Source organism: Temnothorax nylanderi, unplaced genomic scaffold, assembly GCF_030848795.1.
Source record: "Temnothorax nylanderi isolate EJ_2023f unplaced genomic scaffold, tnyl_v1.0 TNYL_tig0064_pilon, whole genome shotgun sequence".
Classification (NCBI taxonomy): Eukaryota; Metazoa; Arthropoda; class Insecta; order Hymenoptera; family Formicidae; genus Temnothorax; species Temnothorax nylanderi.
Window position 1 is genome coordinate 127,205 of NW_027249126.1, and position 14,533 is coordinate 141,737.

General features: G+C 42.2%; 1 protein-coding gene and 1 non-coding gene across 4 annotated transcripts in view; one reads left to right on the forward strand and one right to left on the reverse strand.

Moving 5' to 3' along the window:
• Osp (myosin phosphatase Rho interacting protein outspread) overlaps window positions 1-14,533 on the forward strand; it is a 167,769-nt gene that overhangs the window by 82,761 nt on the left and 70,475 nt on the right. For all 3 annotated transcript variants that reach the window (XM_071708059.1, XM_071708060.1, XM_071708061.1), the window contains exon 3: window positions 7,325-7,390. In XM_071708059.1, coding sequence (XP_071564160.1) covers window positions 7,325-7,390 — 66 coding nt within the window. The remainder of the gene's footprint in view (window positions 1-7,324; window positions 7,391-14,533) is intronic.
• Window positions 3,710-3,903, reverse strand: LOC139773605 (U2 spliceosomal RNA). The gene has a single exon (XR_011718380.1). It is a non-coding gene; the product is annotated as a U2 spliceosomal RNA (small nuclear RNA).

Sequence of the window (14,533 nt, forward strand, 5' to 3'; positions counted from 1 at the left end):
TAATTTCTATATAATTAACAAAGTCTCAGTTCTTCCCTACAGATTAGAAAATTTTTATTAATAGATATTTTTAAAGAGCTAATTGTCCATTCTTATACTGATAATTTATATAATATTTCCGTTGATTTTACCATCATGGATTTTGCTGTAGTATGGATTTAGAATTGCACGCATTGTACATTTTCAGCGTGCCACTTGTCGTTGGATTTGTTTAAGAACGGTAACCAAACACCCCGATTACGATCGTATCGCGATTTAATCCAGGAATGCGAAGAAACGAACGGTAGTAGCATCGACGTTCGATTCTTCCTGCGGGCGTGGTCGGTCGTATGGTCGCGAGCTGACGAATTACCGCGGCGCATGGTTGGCAGAGCATGAAGGCAAAAATCAGCCGGGTTTCGTGTCGGGGCGAGACGTTCATCATCGTTCTCTCGCCTTAGGTGACTTCGTCGAGTACCCGGGTGCGCGCGAAAAGCGGTGACCCGCGACGTGCATCCTCGTCGTTTCGCTTGACATAAGCAGATTCGTATCTCTCTCTTTCATTTACAACGCAACCTGGAAACACAGCTGGCGCTGTATCTCGCACTTTGCGGAAACGTTCCTGCACGCTGTTGAACGTTGATCAACCAGCAATATCGATATATAGGATCGCGCCGACAGAATTATCTCTTTTTCTTTTCGTTTCGAGAAACATTATCGATCTTTCTCCTCTGTCGCGTCTTAACACTTCCATTGTAGAGCTATTTAGGCGGGGCAGTGTAAACTATCACGTCAGTTGACAATGATCTCTTCGCTGGTACGTTAAAGTTAAAAGTTGAGCAGAGAAATGCGATAATGGTAATATGAATGAGAGAAGAGTGAGGCGCATTTCTCACGAAGAAAAAATGCACCGTTATTTCGATGCGCTAGATTCCTTATCTGAAGTCGTCACTCGTCGATGCGAATGCAGCGGTCACTTTCATCAAGGTCAGGTGAATTTCTCTTTTTCTCCCCGTGCAATTGCTGATAACGACAACGGGCCACGTAGAGCGAGTGACGTCGACCGAAACGATCGATCGTTTTTGCCACGGCTTATCGTCACGCCGCGCCGCCCGATGTACCAGAACTGATTTCTCCGCTTGAATCCACTGAATCACCGGAACCTTTCTCCCGCATTTAAAAGAGGAGCGACGCTCGATGTCACGCGATTCGCGACGAATTACAAAATTAATATATATAGAAATATAATATTAACCCATATCTACATGAAATCGTGATTTCTATCTTTGTTCTCGTAAATTAGGCAAATTTTATACCGCGCTCGTCTCAGGTGGACGTCATTACGGTATCGCGTATTTGGGACACGCCAATTAGCTGGACAAACCACTCGAACAAACGATCGTTTTTCGTCGTGTTGGTTGACGATCGCGCACCTCGACTTTCACTCCGCCTACTATCACCGACATTATATACTTTCCCCGATACACCTGTCTAACGTCCGATAATTAAATGAGCTACGTGTTCGTCATATCGCGCCGCCGGACATTGTTGACTCGTTTAATTGACAGCGACGCGGCCGCCGTGCTGTCTAAATTACGACGGAAAGCTGTAACGAGATTTCGAGACGTGGTGGCGGCACTGATCGTACAGATCGTATCATGAGCACATAATTAAATGAGGCTTACTAATTGCGGGCCTACTAGCTGATAACATTATCGTCAGCGACTAATAACTGTGTTCGAATTAATAATTTTTGGCAGACGGGAGAATACCGATTTGCACTTTATTGACGTCTGTTGGAACATGTAAAAATAGAAAAAAGATTGTAAAATTTTGATTTTAAAAAGTTACAAAATTAAAATCGACTAATGATTTGAATATTTTTAATTAAGTAATTATCGATGAATGATTAATAGAAAATAAACTGGAAGTCTGTTTAGTGATGTTGAAATAATTTCCGTTTATTTATGGTCACTTTCGGAACTATGTTGTCCGCGACAGGAACTCATTTCCAGTCAGTGAAATGAATTTATTTGCGCGAAAATATTAGTCACGCTATTGCGAGCCTGATTCTTTATTATTACTAGTTTGTTTCGTTTCGAGTGGCTGAAGATTAAACGGCATTCCCGGAGAATGCTCCACAATCCAGATACTACATCGTAACTTTGCCAAGTGTCGAGAAATGCATCGAAGCCATTGAAAAGCAGCGGTGCATCTGATCATAAATCATTTAATTGATCGATAATTATAAATTTCTTCAAAGAAATCGTAACGAAATAAATTTGGTATATAAAGATATCCAGTGGAAAGTAATAACAATCGTTGATTAAATCTAAAACGAGAATGTTTCAGGATCAATAAATTTTCTCTAAGATCGATCACATACATTCCGCGGAAAAAATATAAAAAGAAATATTCAACTAAGCTAATTACTAAAAGCTTTAATCAATATATTAGCTGTCTGCATTTGCAATATATATCACAGTGACAGCTTTTCTAACTTAATTATAATTAAAAGATACAATGCGAATTTATGCATGGTTTCGCTGTCATTCCATATTGCTATTCATGCGAGTAGAAAGACAAAGAATGTCGAGGACACTGGCGGTCGAGGACACGGCGCACTACGAATCCTTAGAAAGGATCCGCTATATTTCTTTCCCGGCCGCGGTATATTCAGAGCGGGCGGAGTCGGGAAATAAGATCGGCCGAATCGCGGATTCCGTCGATAGGGGATCGCCAAGGGAATAGCGTCGGGTCACGTTACCGTTGTGGTCGGGGATCAATGGTCGGTCCCTTCGGCAACCTCAGCAACGACGGCATCCGCATGTTAGGTAGCACGCTAGCACGCTAGCGGCCACGCCGACAGGGTCGTGAGTCGAAACACGAATAGCGAGCCGACGACGAAGATACCAAGTCCGATCGGTGGGTGACCAGGAAGTCGTAACTGGGAAATCGAGACATTCCGTACCGAATTATACACGGAGATCGTCACGAACACCCTGCAGCGCGTTCTGTTTTCTCAGATTAATGTGTTTATGCAGAGCATAAAAAATCATATCATCCTATACTTCTCCTATACTTATTGAGAAGAAAAACTTGGAGATATTTGACAAATGCGTCTATCGTATGCGAGGCACGTTTTCTTTCAAATTTTTTATCTTCTTGATGGGTAAAGATATAGTCAACATAATAATTTTAAAGCGGACCGTAATAATTCTACGTAACCAATTATACGAGTTAATCCCTCGGACGCGCCGAAGGATTAACGCGCGCGAAGGTGAAGATGCAGCATGTAATAGCTCGCGATAAAATCAGGATTTAGAGCTCGATTGGTATAAACGCAGAAGATCCACACGTCGTTCGAAATCGCGATCTCGCGGATATGGATAGATATCGAGATACAGTGGCGGCGTTGTAAAATACAGCGCGGGAAATCGCAGATTCTTATGTTCGCGCAGCGAATATCCGAAGTCTGCTCGGCGAAGAGTATATATGATCTTCGTGACTGGCGTACTGATACGTTGGAAACATCCAGCTTGCGATGAAAAAATGTAAAACGCGCCTTTCTCGCAATAATCGCGTGTATTCTCATCGGTGGTTCTTAGTAAAAGAGCATATTTTCTGTAATATACATGAATATGCGCGTTCAGTGATTTCTTACTTCTTGGGTATTTCATTATAATATTGTATTATAATATTTTAGGTAATATTTCTTATTTTTGAAATGATTTATTAGGCCAATCCCGAAATTACTGCAATATCGGGTTGACCTGCGGCAAGGTCGGAGCAAGCCCCATACACTCGCCTTGGTTCAAAAATCAGATTAATATTCTGAGTCCCCTATGGGGACTGTATCAGATATTAAGCTGATAAGAACAGATACTACACATTTGATCTTAGCTCAAAGAGCCGAGAAGCGATACTAGAAGGATATTTTTCACGCCTTATATACAGTTCTGTGTCGAATTTTACTTACGAGAAAGACACGCCGCGTAGCGGTAAGCTAAGGAAGCACAGGAAGCATTCGGTTTCGATTGTCCCCCAACAGAGGCTCTAACCGCTCTAACCTCTCCTTTCTCAAGTTAGAGCACGTGGCTAGAGTGGAGCTACCAGCTTATACATATATTGGTATTGAAACGTTCATATATCTGTAAAAGAGTTTAATTCCAAGGTTAATCTGTTATTAAATAATTTTCACGTATTGTATCACGCTTGCTCCGACCCTGCCGCGGGTCAACCCGATATTGCAGTAATTTCGGGACTGGCTTAATAAATCATTCCAAAAATAAGAAATATTATTTAAAATATTATAATACAATATTATATTATAATAAAATACTCAATACCTATATTTTTGATTGGATATATTAAAACAATTTTGTGCAAGTTTTTCAATATGACAGTTTTTTATACTGGCACGTGCACTTGGCGACTTTTTTAATCTGTCGTTGTTAAATAATTTTCACGTATTGTAAATATCATATTGTAATTATTCTATAAAATATCTGCCTCTTAAGAATTTTTTTTATTATTATATCAGTCAATACGTTTGATATTTTATGTTGATTTTTTAAGTTTTTAACCAATTCTATCATTTATTAATTACTATATGATTCCCATTCTTCCTATTCAGAAGATATATTTCGACGATTTCTCGATTATATTGCAATATACAATTAATCATTTCACCGGACTTTAGGAACTTTAGTAACTGCTTCGGTTGATTGAAACTGGTCGAACCAGAAAGGCCCGAATCCGTAGGCGGTATTAACAACCGCCCGTAGAAACCAGGAGGATGCGGTAGGTCAGGATTATGCGGGTTCCTTGATGTACGAAATTACGACATGCTTTCTAAAAAATATTTTATGCTTTGTAAAGATCTCGAAGTTCTTTGAAAATGAGGCAAAACTTATGTGCATTTCGAGATATATTAGTCGTACTTTTGCAATTAGTTTGTGATGTGATAATAATACTTTTGATGATACGACGGGGCGTAGCGGTAATATTCAACAGATATGTTCTATAATAATTAAGTGATCTTTGTGCTCAAGTAAAAAATAAAAACTATGATAATAGTCAGTTTTAAAGTCTCGCGAGTAAAATGAGGTTCATTGACGTGGACAATATTGTAATCGAATATCCAAGTCCAGAGGCTAAACCCCGAGTCTATTGATACGTTTGAAAAAAAAACTATCGGTTCTTAGGGCACGCGTTGCAGGAGGAAGAGATTACGAGTACTAGCTAGGAGAGTTCCGTGCTTTCTCTCCGTCGTACTGTCTCAATCCTCTCGCGCATTGTGTGTTCGTGCCTCGCTCTTTCTTCTTCCTCTTCCTCCGTGAGAGATCTTCCCACGCACGTGCCGGAGTCTACGTACGGCTGGTCCACGGGGCCCCCTGGTGAATAATTACCAGATGAAGATACCGCCGCCTCGTGTAGGCTGATATCTGCTCTTCCTCGGCCGTCTTGTCCGGCGATTTTGCAACGGTACCTATGCGCCTATTCTGCATGGCGACGACGATGACGTTTTGTCCGTTCGCGGACAAAAGCAACATCATGCTTTTGTCCAGGATTTGGACTCGGCTGCGTCGCGCCGTAGCGTGGAAATCGGTCCTACGACATAAACCTAGATATTATGTACTCAAATGGCACGTTTTCGATACGTTCTCTGTGACGATCGCGTTCCACGAGAATCAATGACAGCAATGTTTCCGTTACAGTTACGTCTTTCAAGGTTTTTTTCTCTAAAATCTTATCGTTCACACATGAATGGCGCTATTTAGAAATTCAATAGGGCTATGCATTATGGTGAAAATAAAGTAAACTACGAAATTGATTTTAGTAGTTTTGCAAGGAAAATATATATTTTATTGTACCTCTTTTTCAGGAAGATTAGCATTAACATACGATTTGAAATTCATGAAGAAAAATTTTCTGCGCGAAATAAATAATATTAAAAACATCTTTTTTCTGGAAATACTAAGAGAAGGCTATTCCCGTGAATTTTGGCTCATTAGTTACGACAAAATTTATTTTTATCGAGAGAAAAGAATCCAGAAAAATATTTATTAATTATTTTATTATTGTCTGTTAATTCAAAACAATTAATTTTACACGATTCTCATAAGTTAAGCGATTTTCTCTACTCTGCTCGTCGTATATTTTTCTGTTTACGAAGTTTCATTGTGAAACGGTGTTTTCTATGTCAATGCGTTTGCCTGCGGGACATCGTGCCCATCACTATGGTAGACAAGGAGGTTAATCGATATGGCCGGTATCGCATAACTGTGCATACGGTCGGACGAAAACGTTACACGTTGTGTGCATTTGCATACAATCGTATAGCGTGTAAAGTTCTCGCTCTATAAACGTCGCGATTCTTTCGAAGTGCGCCCATCAAATTCGCGGCTGTTGCCACGTACGTATAACTAATCCCGAAGAGTATTTCCGTCGTGTAATGCGCGGTGAAAGCGACGGCTTTTATTAACCGCAAGGGATTTGCATGAATACAATACTTAAGAGATACGTCGTGTGCGTTTATTTGAGAATAGGGAAATTTTTCTTGGAGAAATTTGAAGATGAAGTTTGTAAGATAAGCTCGAAACCGCATGTAAATTTGAACACGAAAGTGCGAAGGAGCATCTAAAAGCGTTCGGAGCAGCGCGATAAGTTTTTCGCGGCGCGGGCGTCTCGCTCGCAGCTCGTGGCAATGAAAGAGAAATCGTGACGATCCGCCGCTGCCGGCTGCTGCGCTCGTTGGCTGCGCTTTTTCTTTCTTTTCCCTCTTCGCCGACTTTGTTTCTAATTAACGGCTGCCGCGTGCTAATTGTCCAGCTGACGTAGCGGGAGGCCTCAGAGATTCTTTAAGGTGAATCAAAGGTTCAACCTTGAGTCGTGCGAAATTGTTTTCTCCCGGCGTAGGATGCGCCTTTCTGCGTAAATTGCAAAACACTACGTGGAAAGTTCTATCGGTGTTTTTCCTTTCGCTATCGCAATCTTGTTTCTTGTAAAATAATCACGGCAATTGTGATAATTATTTAAATAATAATCAGGGAGATTTAATTATATATTTTTAATTATAACGCGTGATTATAATTGTATATTGCAAATAATTACTAATAATAATTATGATTATTTGATTATATATAATTAATTATTTTATTTTATTCTACCGATGAAAATTACTAAAAATTCATGAATATTATATTAACCGTTGCTGCCTCGTAAAATCTAAATATTGAATTCTTAATTACGAACTGGAAAATATATATTACTTAACATTTTTTTTATATAGTGAACCTTATAAATATTTCTTCTAACAGTCAATATCATTTTCTTGTTGCAGAGATGGCAGAGGAGGTGGTTCGTTCTTTACGACGACGGGGAGCTGACATATTCTGTGGACGAACACGTAAGTGAAGCTTGTAATCTGATATTGGGGGCAAATTTGTCAGATCAAATCCTTTTAACCGATTATTTATCTTTTCACCACGTGTGAGAAAGCCTCTTTACCGTCACGAAATCCATTTATCGCGTTGATATGGATTCTTAATTCTTATCTCTTTTACTTTATACTTTTAATAATGCAATCTATGATAGAAAAATTCTATATTTTTTAAATCGCGTTTATCAAGTTTCTTATCTTACCGAACAATTCTAAATACTGAGAAGCATTTTTTATGGAAAATAATATTTTTAATTAACATCAGTTAGACAAAGTTTATGCACATCTGACATCTGCTTAGCAATTAATCCGCGTTTTGTGAAATAGCAAGCTAATTCTGCCGTTTGAAAAATCACTCTCATGGTATCGATACAAATGTATTGTTGGAGATGAACAAGAGAGAGAGTAAGAGAGAGAAAGAGGATTGAGTTGCAGCATTACATCACGGACAATGCAGGGGGAATAGTACGAAAATATGGCAGGCGCATGAGTTCGAGTATCGCGAACTGTCAGAATTCGCGCGTTATGGCCAGGCAGTGAATCAAGATCTGAGAGGTGGCTTTCTCGGAGGCACTGCGTGCACGCGGCAGAGAGTGTACCGGGAGGTCGTAGCCGATTGTGTACACTACGGTGGCCTGCCGTGCACGCATCAGCCAGCCACTACCTACCGACATCGGCAACGTCTCGGCGCAGCGGCCGGCGTCTCGTACACACAGAAACATTCGTTGCTATAAATGACCCCGACACCGGTACATCTCGAGTTTCCGCTTCCTGGTGTCGATGCGGACGCGGAAATTCTTTCAACCCGTCAGAATTGATTTACGCACGAACGGGCGCCAGAATAGAATTCATTACTGTCCCTCAAGAACGTCGTTTGCTCGACGGCACAGCGTCTCAAAAGCGGATTCAGATTGACGGGACTGTGATCCCTCGATCGTAAATATATTTTTCTGTCCTCTCAGCGATCGATACTCGACGATGTATAAAACTGTCGTAGCTTTTCTCCAATTTCCTTTGGGAGGTCTTTCTTCGGATTTTCTTTCTATAGTGTAACAAAATTATTCTGATATAAGATAATAAATTTTGTAACAAATTTCTCTTTCTTTAAATAATTAGCGGCAGGAAGGAAATGCGATAGTCACGGCAGTTGTTCGTTTTTTAATATTTCAATTGATTTCGCGTTTATGGATCAGCCGGTATAGCATCTTGAGAAGCAGTTTCCACTTTTGATTAATGTGTAAACTTATCTTGTTCTTACTCGACGGCTCGCCGCCGTAAAATAGGAAAAAAAGCGCGAGGGGGGGGGGGGGTTATATATTGGATCCGCGCGCATAAATTGAACAGAATTGCCGTCAGCCTTGAAGTGTCCTTTACCCTTTATTTAAATCACTCCCGTGAAAGAGCGATTGTGGAGATGGCGCACGGGCGCGCACTAAGGTCTTTGTAGACGCTCATCCACTCCTCCCCGCGGCCGGCGTGCCCGCCTGGCCATCCTCGAACCCAGATTAATGATCCGGTCTGGAGGCTTAAGAGGGCCATTCGTTTCGAGAATAATCTCGGCCGAAAAATGCGAAAAAGATAATAACCGGTATATACGCGGTGGACGCGACCGTGTGTCTACCCCCGGTGTGTGACTGCACCGAACAGAAGTCGTTCTGGTCGTCCTTGGCGCGGGAATGAGAAATTAGGCTAACGGGTCGAAATAAGTCAGTCGAAAGCAGCCCCGCGAGACACGCCGTATTTCCGTCGATACGAGTCATAATCTCGCGACGGCCCCGCCATGCCTTCGTCTCGTTACGTACGCGGTTCCCGAGTTCTCTCCCGAGGACGATCCACGACTCGTGGAAGACTTACTCCGGCCGCGAACCCGACGCCCGTAAATTAGATTCCCGGAACTTTGTAAGGAACAGTCGGAATGCTCGGACAAACAAGTATCGCGAGATACTTATTGTAGAAAGTTTAGAGCTTTTGGTCTTACGGCTTATTTTAAGTGGTCCTGGAACTATAGAATTATTTTAATGTTGTTACAAGTGCTAGCTGCATTTTTTTTTATCGATACGTATATTAATTATGATGAACACGGTGAATAATTTAAAATTTGTTTCGACATTTGTTGCTTAATTTGTAAGTAAGCTAAGTGACGTTTTGATCTAACTGTGCGTACAGGACATTTATATGTTGAGAAGTCATATTTTTCTAAATTTGACAACGAGATTGTGGATTATTTTTTCGTGCGCCACGTTGCACTTCTCCCGCCGATGATTTCCAAGCGATCGTCGGCGACCTTGTGGCGATTAAGAGATTGCGGCTAACATTCCGTGAATAATCGGCGGCGTGGCGACTCCGCCGTTGCATTTAGCAACGATACATCATCATCGGCCGACTATCGGCCGAAATTATGGCCGCCATTAATTTGCGACTCACGACTTGGCGGACTTGGTATCGCGCGCGTAGGGGTAGGGCCTTAGGGAGGAACGTAGCCGCGAACGAGCCGACGATGGTCTTTTTCTGCCGATCTGTAATTTGTTCTGTCATGAATCGTCGGCGGCGGCGGCGCGGGCGGCGGCGCGGCGGTGCCCGGCGCGGTCGTGGGAGATCCCGCGGAAGACCGATTGCTTTCGAAACAAAGCCTGCTCTTACCTGTCTTCGGTGTACGGCCGACGAATGGGGCGCGCGAGTAAAACAGGCATTACGCCTCCATCCCGCGCGGAATTGAATCCGGGGAGAGCCCGACCACGCCGCGTCGCGGGGTTAAAAATAAATGGATGCTGCAGGTCTCTCCCTTCGGCAGAATAACCGGCGGTAATTGCCCTTAGGATAAGACCCCGTCGGCGGCAAATCAACAGGCCACGTAAATGAAGGAGTCGTATTCTTACTAAAGCCCGAGTTATCCCGACGGATTACGCGTATCTCGTTCCCCTTGTCTGCGTCTCTCGCAGAAATTCTCACAGAAATCGAAGCGTGTGCCCGTGTGCCCCCGCGGATAAATAATTCTCAGCGCCGCGACGGTGAGCGCGTTTTCGAGATCTAACTTTCGTTTCGCGGCCCGACGAAATTAAAAATAGATTGTATCTCTCGCACGGCGCTCTGCACGCACGCACGCGGACGCGGTGTGCGTGACTTTTGAAACGAGCCGTTTATCCCCGCGAAATCGCCTCGGTAACGAGTAGCATTCCCGAGATGCTCTCTCGCGAGTCGCCGGCCGCTCTTATTTCGCCGGCCGGCCGTGTGGCTAATTCGTTTAATTACACCGACGTAAATCAGCCACTCTCTCGGTTGTAATCGGCCACAGCCATCGGATTCTCGAATTATTCGCGAGTCGGACCGCCGCGCCGATTCACCTTCTCTCCTGCTATACGAAAGTGAAATGGACTTTCGCGGGGTACGGTCGACAGGGTGAGAGAGAGAGAGAGAGAGAGGGAGGGAGGGAGAGGATTATTAATGGTGTATCTCAGGATCAGGATCGGAAGATCCAATTTTCTGATCGCCTCGGCGATCCCGTCCTTGGAAATCGACCGGGCGGCCGCGTGAAATAATTGAAACGATTTATTCCACGATTCACGTAAAGCCCGTTTCTAATCTCGGGACGATCTCGGGACGATCTGTTCCGCGGTGGTTTTCCATTGCTCGTCATTCATTGAATTTGCATAATTACTTTCTGATGATATACGGATAATCGTCGCCGCACCGCAGATGGAAGACTCGCGGAAACGTTTCCCCGAGGAGGAACGGCCTCCTCGATCAATTATCGATTATTACGGTCGCGCGGAGGATTCCTCCCGCGGAACGTCACGGGGAATTACTGTCGCGGTGTGTATTTGTCATTACGTTCGTTCGCGTCGCTCAACCCGTCATCGCGCCGCCATTCATCACGGTAATTTGAATTTGTAAACGCGCGCCGGCGGTTTCTGTCGCTAATACTAAGCACGATTTCACGGCCTCGAACACGATCGTCTATGGCGCATTGCTATTCACTGTCATCGCTGCGCCTATTTGCCGCTTAATGATATCGCGCGTGTTTCTGCTATACGATTTCGAACCAATTAAAATATGCGTATCACGAACGGATGCGAGATACGTGAAAAGAGAAAATTTCTTCTTTCCCACATGTCATCCTTTTTGGATACAATTACTTTAAGCGTTATATAAAAATTCATTTTATTGATGATTAAAATTATCCAGCCTCATCTGACGATATATTAGAAATTGAAATTTCAAATAGCGCTGTATGACGTGACTTACCAGGAATTCTCATTGTCAGCGAACTATCGTTAATTAACTGCAAAATCACTAATGAAACTTAAATGCTAAATATCCTTCTATTAAAATATACAACGGTAAAAATGGGCTTCATTAGCCGTTAATTTTTTTAGCAACTATATGTTCAATTGTATTCTAAGTATCGCGACGCGAGGCGCGGCGTATCCACCGACCTACTAATGATCACGATGACGATGATCGACGATGATCGAGGCGATGATGAAGCGGGTGACCCTCTTTCTACCGACGATGTATATTCCGAGCTAAATGCAAGTTAATCGGCTGACCCCAATTAAACGATAGCCATCGAGTAGGCTGGGCGAGACAACAGCTGTGTTATCGATAAATGTTAATGAACCGTGGTATCGTAATAATAGCGTCGTTATTATAGCGAACGAGCCCTCATTAATTAAGGAAACCTTTGTTCCTCCACCCACGGTTCCGCGATTTTTGCGCGTCAACCGTTTCCGTTTAAAAAAAGGGGCCTCCTATTGTCTATGTTCATAATTCGAATGACTAATTTCTTCAAAGAATGCAAGGATTAAAAGGAGACAGTAATGAGAATCTACATATTTTGAAGTTCATGTTTGCGCATTAAATATGATCGATTGATTCTTATCTCATGTTAAAATTTAATACCGATTAATTATCATACTAGGAAAATCAAACTTTTAACCAGAACTTCTCTATTTAGCGATAAATATAATATTAATTTATTATAAAATGTTATTTTCGTGATATTTGTATACCTATATCTTAACAATATGATTTTTACAGCTTCTTTATTTTCTAATTTTTTAATTAAAACATATATAGTAACAATCATCTTACTTCTCATAGATAAAAATGCATTTAGTTAATTAAAATTGTAAATTCTTATCGAGAAATGTGAAATGCTTATACATAGAGATGGAGGAGAGAAAATACCATTACCTTTTAGTTAATTTATTACTCGGCAAATCATGTCATCTTACTTCGTCGGAATACAATCTCATTAATTCCTATTAATCGGGAGGATCCGGGGTTGGAAATTGAAGCCCGTATCCCGAGTGTACCATATACCATGAGCGATCACACATGCACGACGTTTTAACGAAACAAATTGCGGTACGAGGGGATCCGTCTCGCTGCGACTACATCATCGCTGCGAGAGAGCTCTCCGGCAATCACGATCCGGCATCATCGGTCAGATCCGTTTGTTCATCTCGCGCTACGTCAAGCGCACACAACACACACGCAGTCTGATTATCCTTTCCGTCCTTTTGTTTCTTTTGCCCGATGCTGCGCTGCCGCCGCCACCGCCGCCGCCGCCGCCGCCGCCGCCGCCGCTGCTGTCGCTGCCGCTGTCGGCCCCGCGTACATTCGATATTAATACCGATACGCGTGTACGGATTTGCATGCTCGCGGGCTTTGCTCCACGAGCATGCACACATCGCGGCGCGGCTGGGCGCAATTGGATGCACATTCATGTACATATATATATGCACATATGCGCGTTTAATCCGCGGCTCGTGTACGTCTTACGTAATGCTCGTCCGTTGTCAACCGTGCCTCGCGATAACGATGAAGGAGACGAGGAAGTCGATGGGGGCAATGTACATTAAGAAGGAGCGAAGGAGCAAAGCGGAGGGAGAAAGTCCCGAGCCTGGATCCTGGATCCCGTACCGCGACGTTTTATCTCACGAGGAAGTCGTCGTTTAGGTCTCTCTCGCGAGGAGATATATGCGTGCACGTCGCGTTTAGGCTTTAAGGATATGTACACGGTGGTGTCTCGCGTATCGTAGATTATGACCGTCACGCGATCCCGACGTTTCGCCGCGACTTTGCTCACGCGCGGAAAACCTCCCGGACGAACGTGCTGCACGCCACCATCCGACGAAGAGATGTTATCCTTTTAGATACATTTATGTTTATTGGAAATGTCTCGTAAATTTTTAAGCTGAGAAAGATCAAAACGATTTTGTCAAGCTCCTATAAAGTATCTCGTACTCGTCACGCGCGATACCATTTTCATTGAAATATTATTAAACTATAAGATATCTATTAATAGATAACTAAATTAAATTAGATATCTAATTTATCCAAATTTTATTATCTTTTATGGGCTACTTTGCCATTAGTAACATATATTTTATCTTGTATTTCTTCGTCTTTTATAACAATTATAACAGCAAAAATGTCGAAATGATCTCTGAGGTAAAATGTTTTGTTTTTTTAAGATTTGATTACTGTTATTATATACTTTTATATATCTTGAGTAGAAATGATTATCTTATTTTTGCTGGTAAAAATCAGCATTTTATGGTTAATGTAAATTCACGATGGGTTGCATCTCTCCACAATGTTGGGAAGCTGCGCCTGGGATTAATGATACCGTCAAAGATGAATGCGGGATTTCCATGGTTGAAATATACCTCGTGTATACAGACTGTCGTTTACCGTGCGACACGTATAAATTTTTAACGCGCGGGATTGCCTTCGTAAGTGAGTCCCAGGTGCTGTTCGGTGTATGATAATTTTGCATTATGATGTTTCTTGATAACAGTCATTTCCGCGTCCGCGCGATTTTGTTACAGGATTTAAGTTTTATTTTATTCATTTCATTCCCGAGATGTGAAATATATATCTAATTTTGTTTGAAAATGCAGCAATTGTTTACGCTTTTAAAAACTTCTAGACTAAATGAACGATGTGACATAATTAATATATACGACAGATTTAAAGATGACATTACGGCCGTTAATTTTCGACTTGAGTAAATTTTTATATGCTGTACAGTTATATCGCGATTAATTTTGACTTATGTAACGGGAATACATGATTGAACGAGATATTTTGAGTTTAATTTGC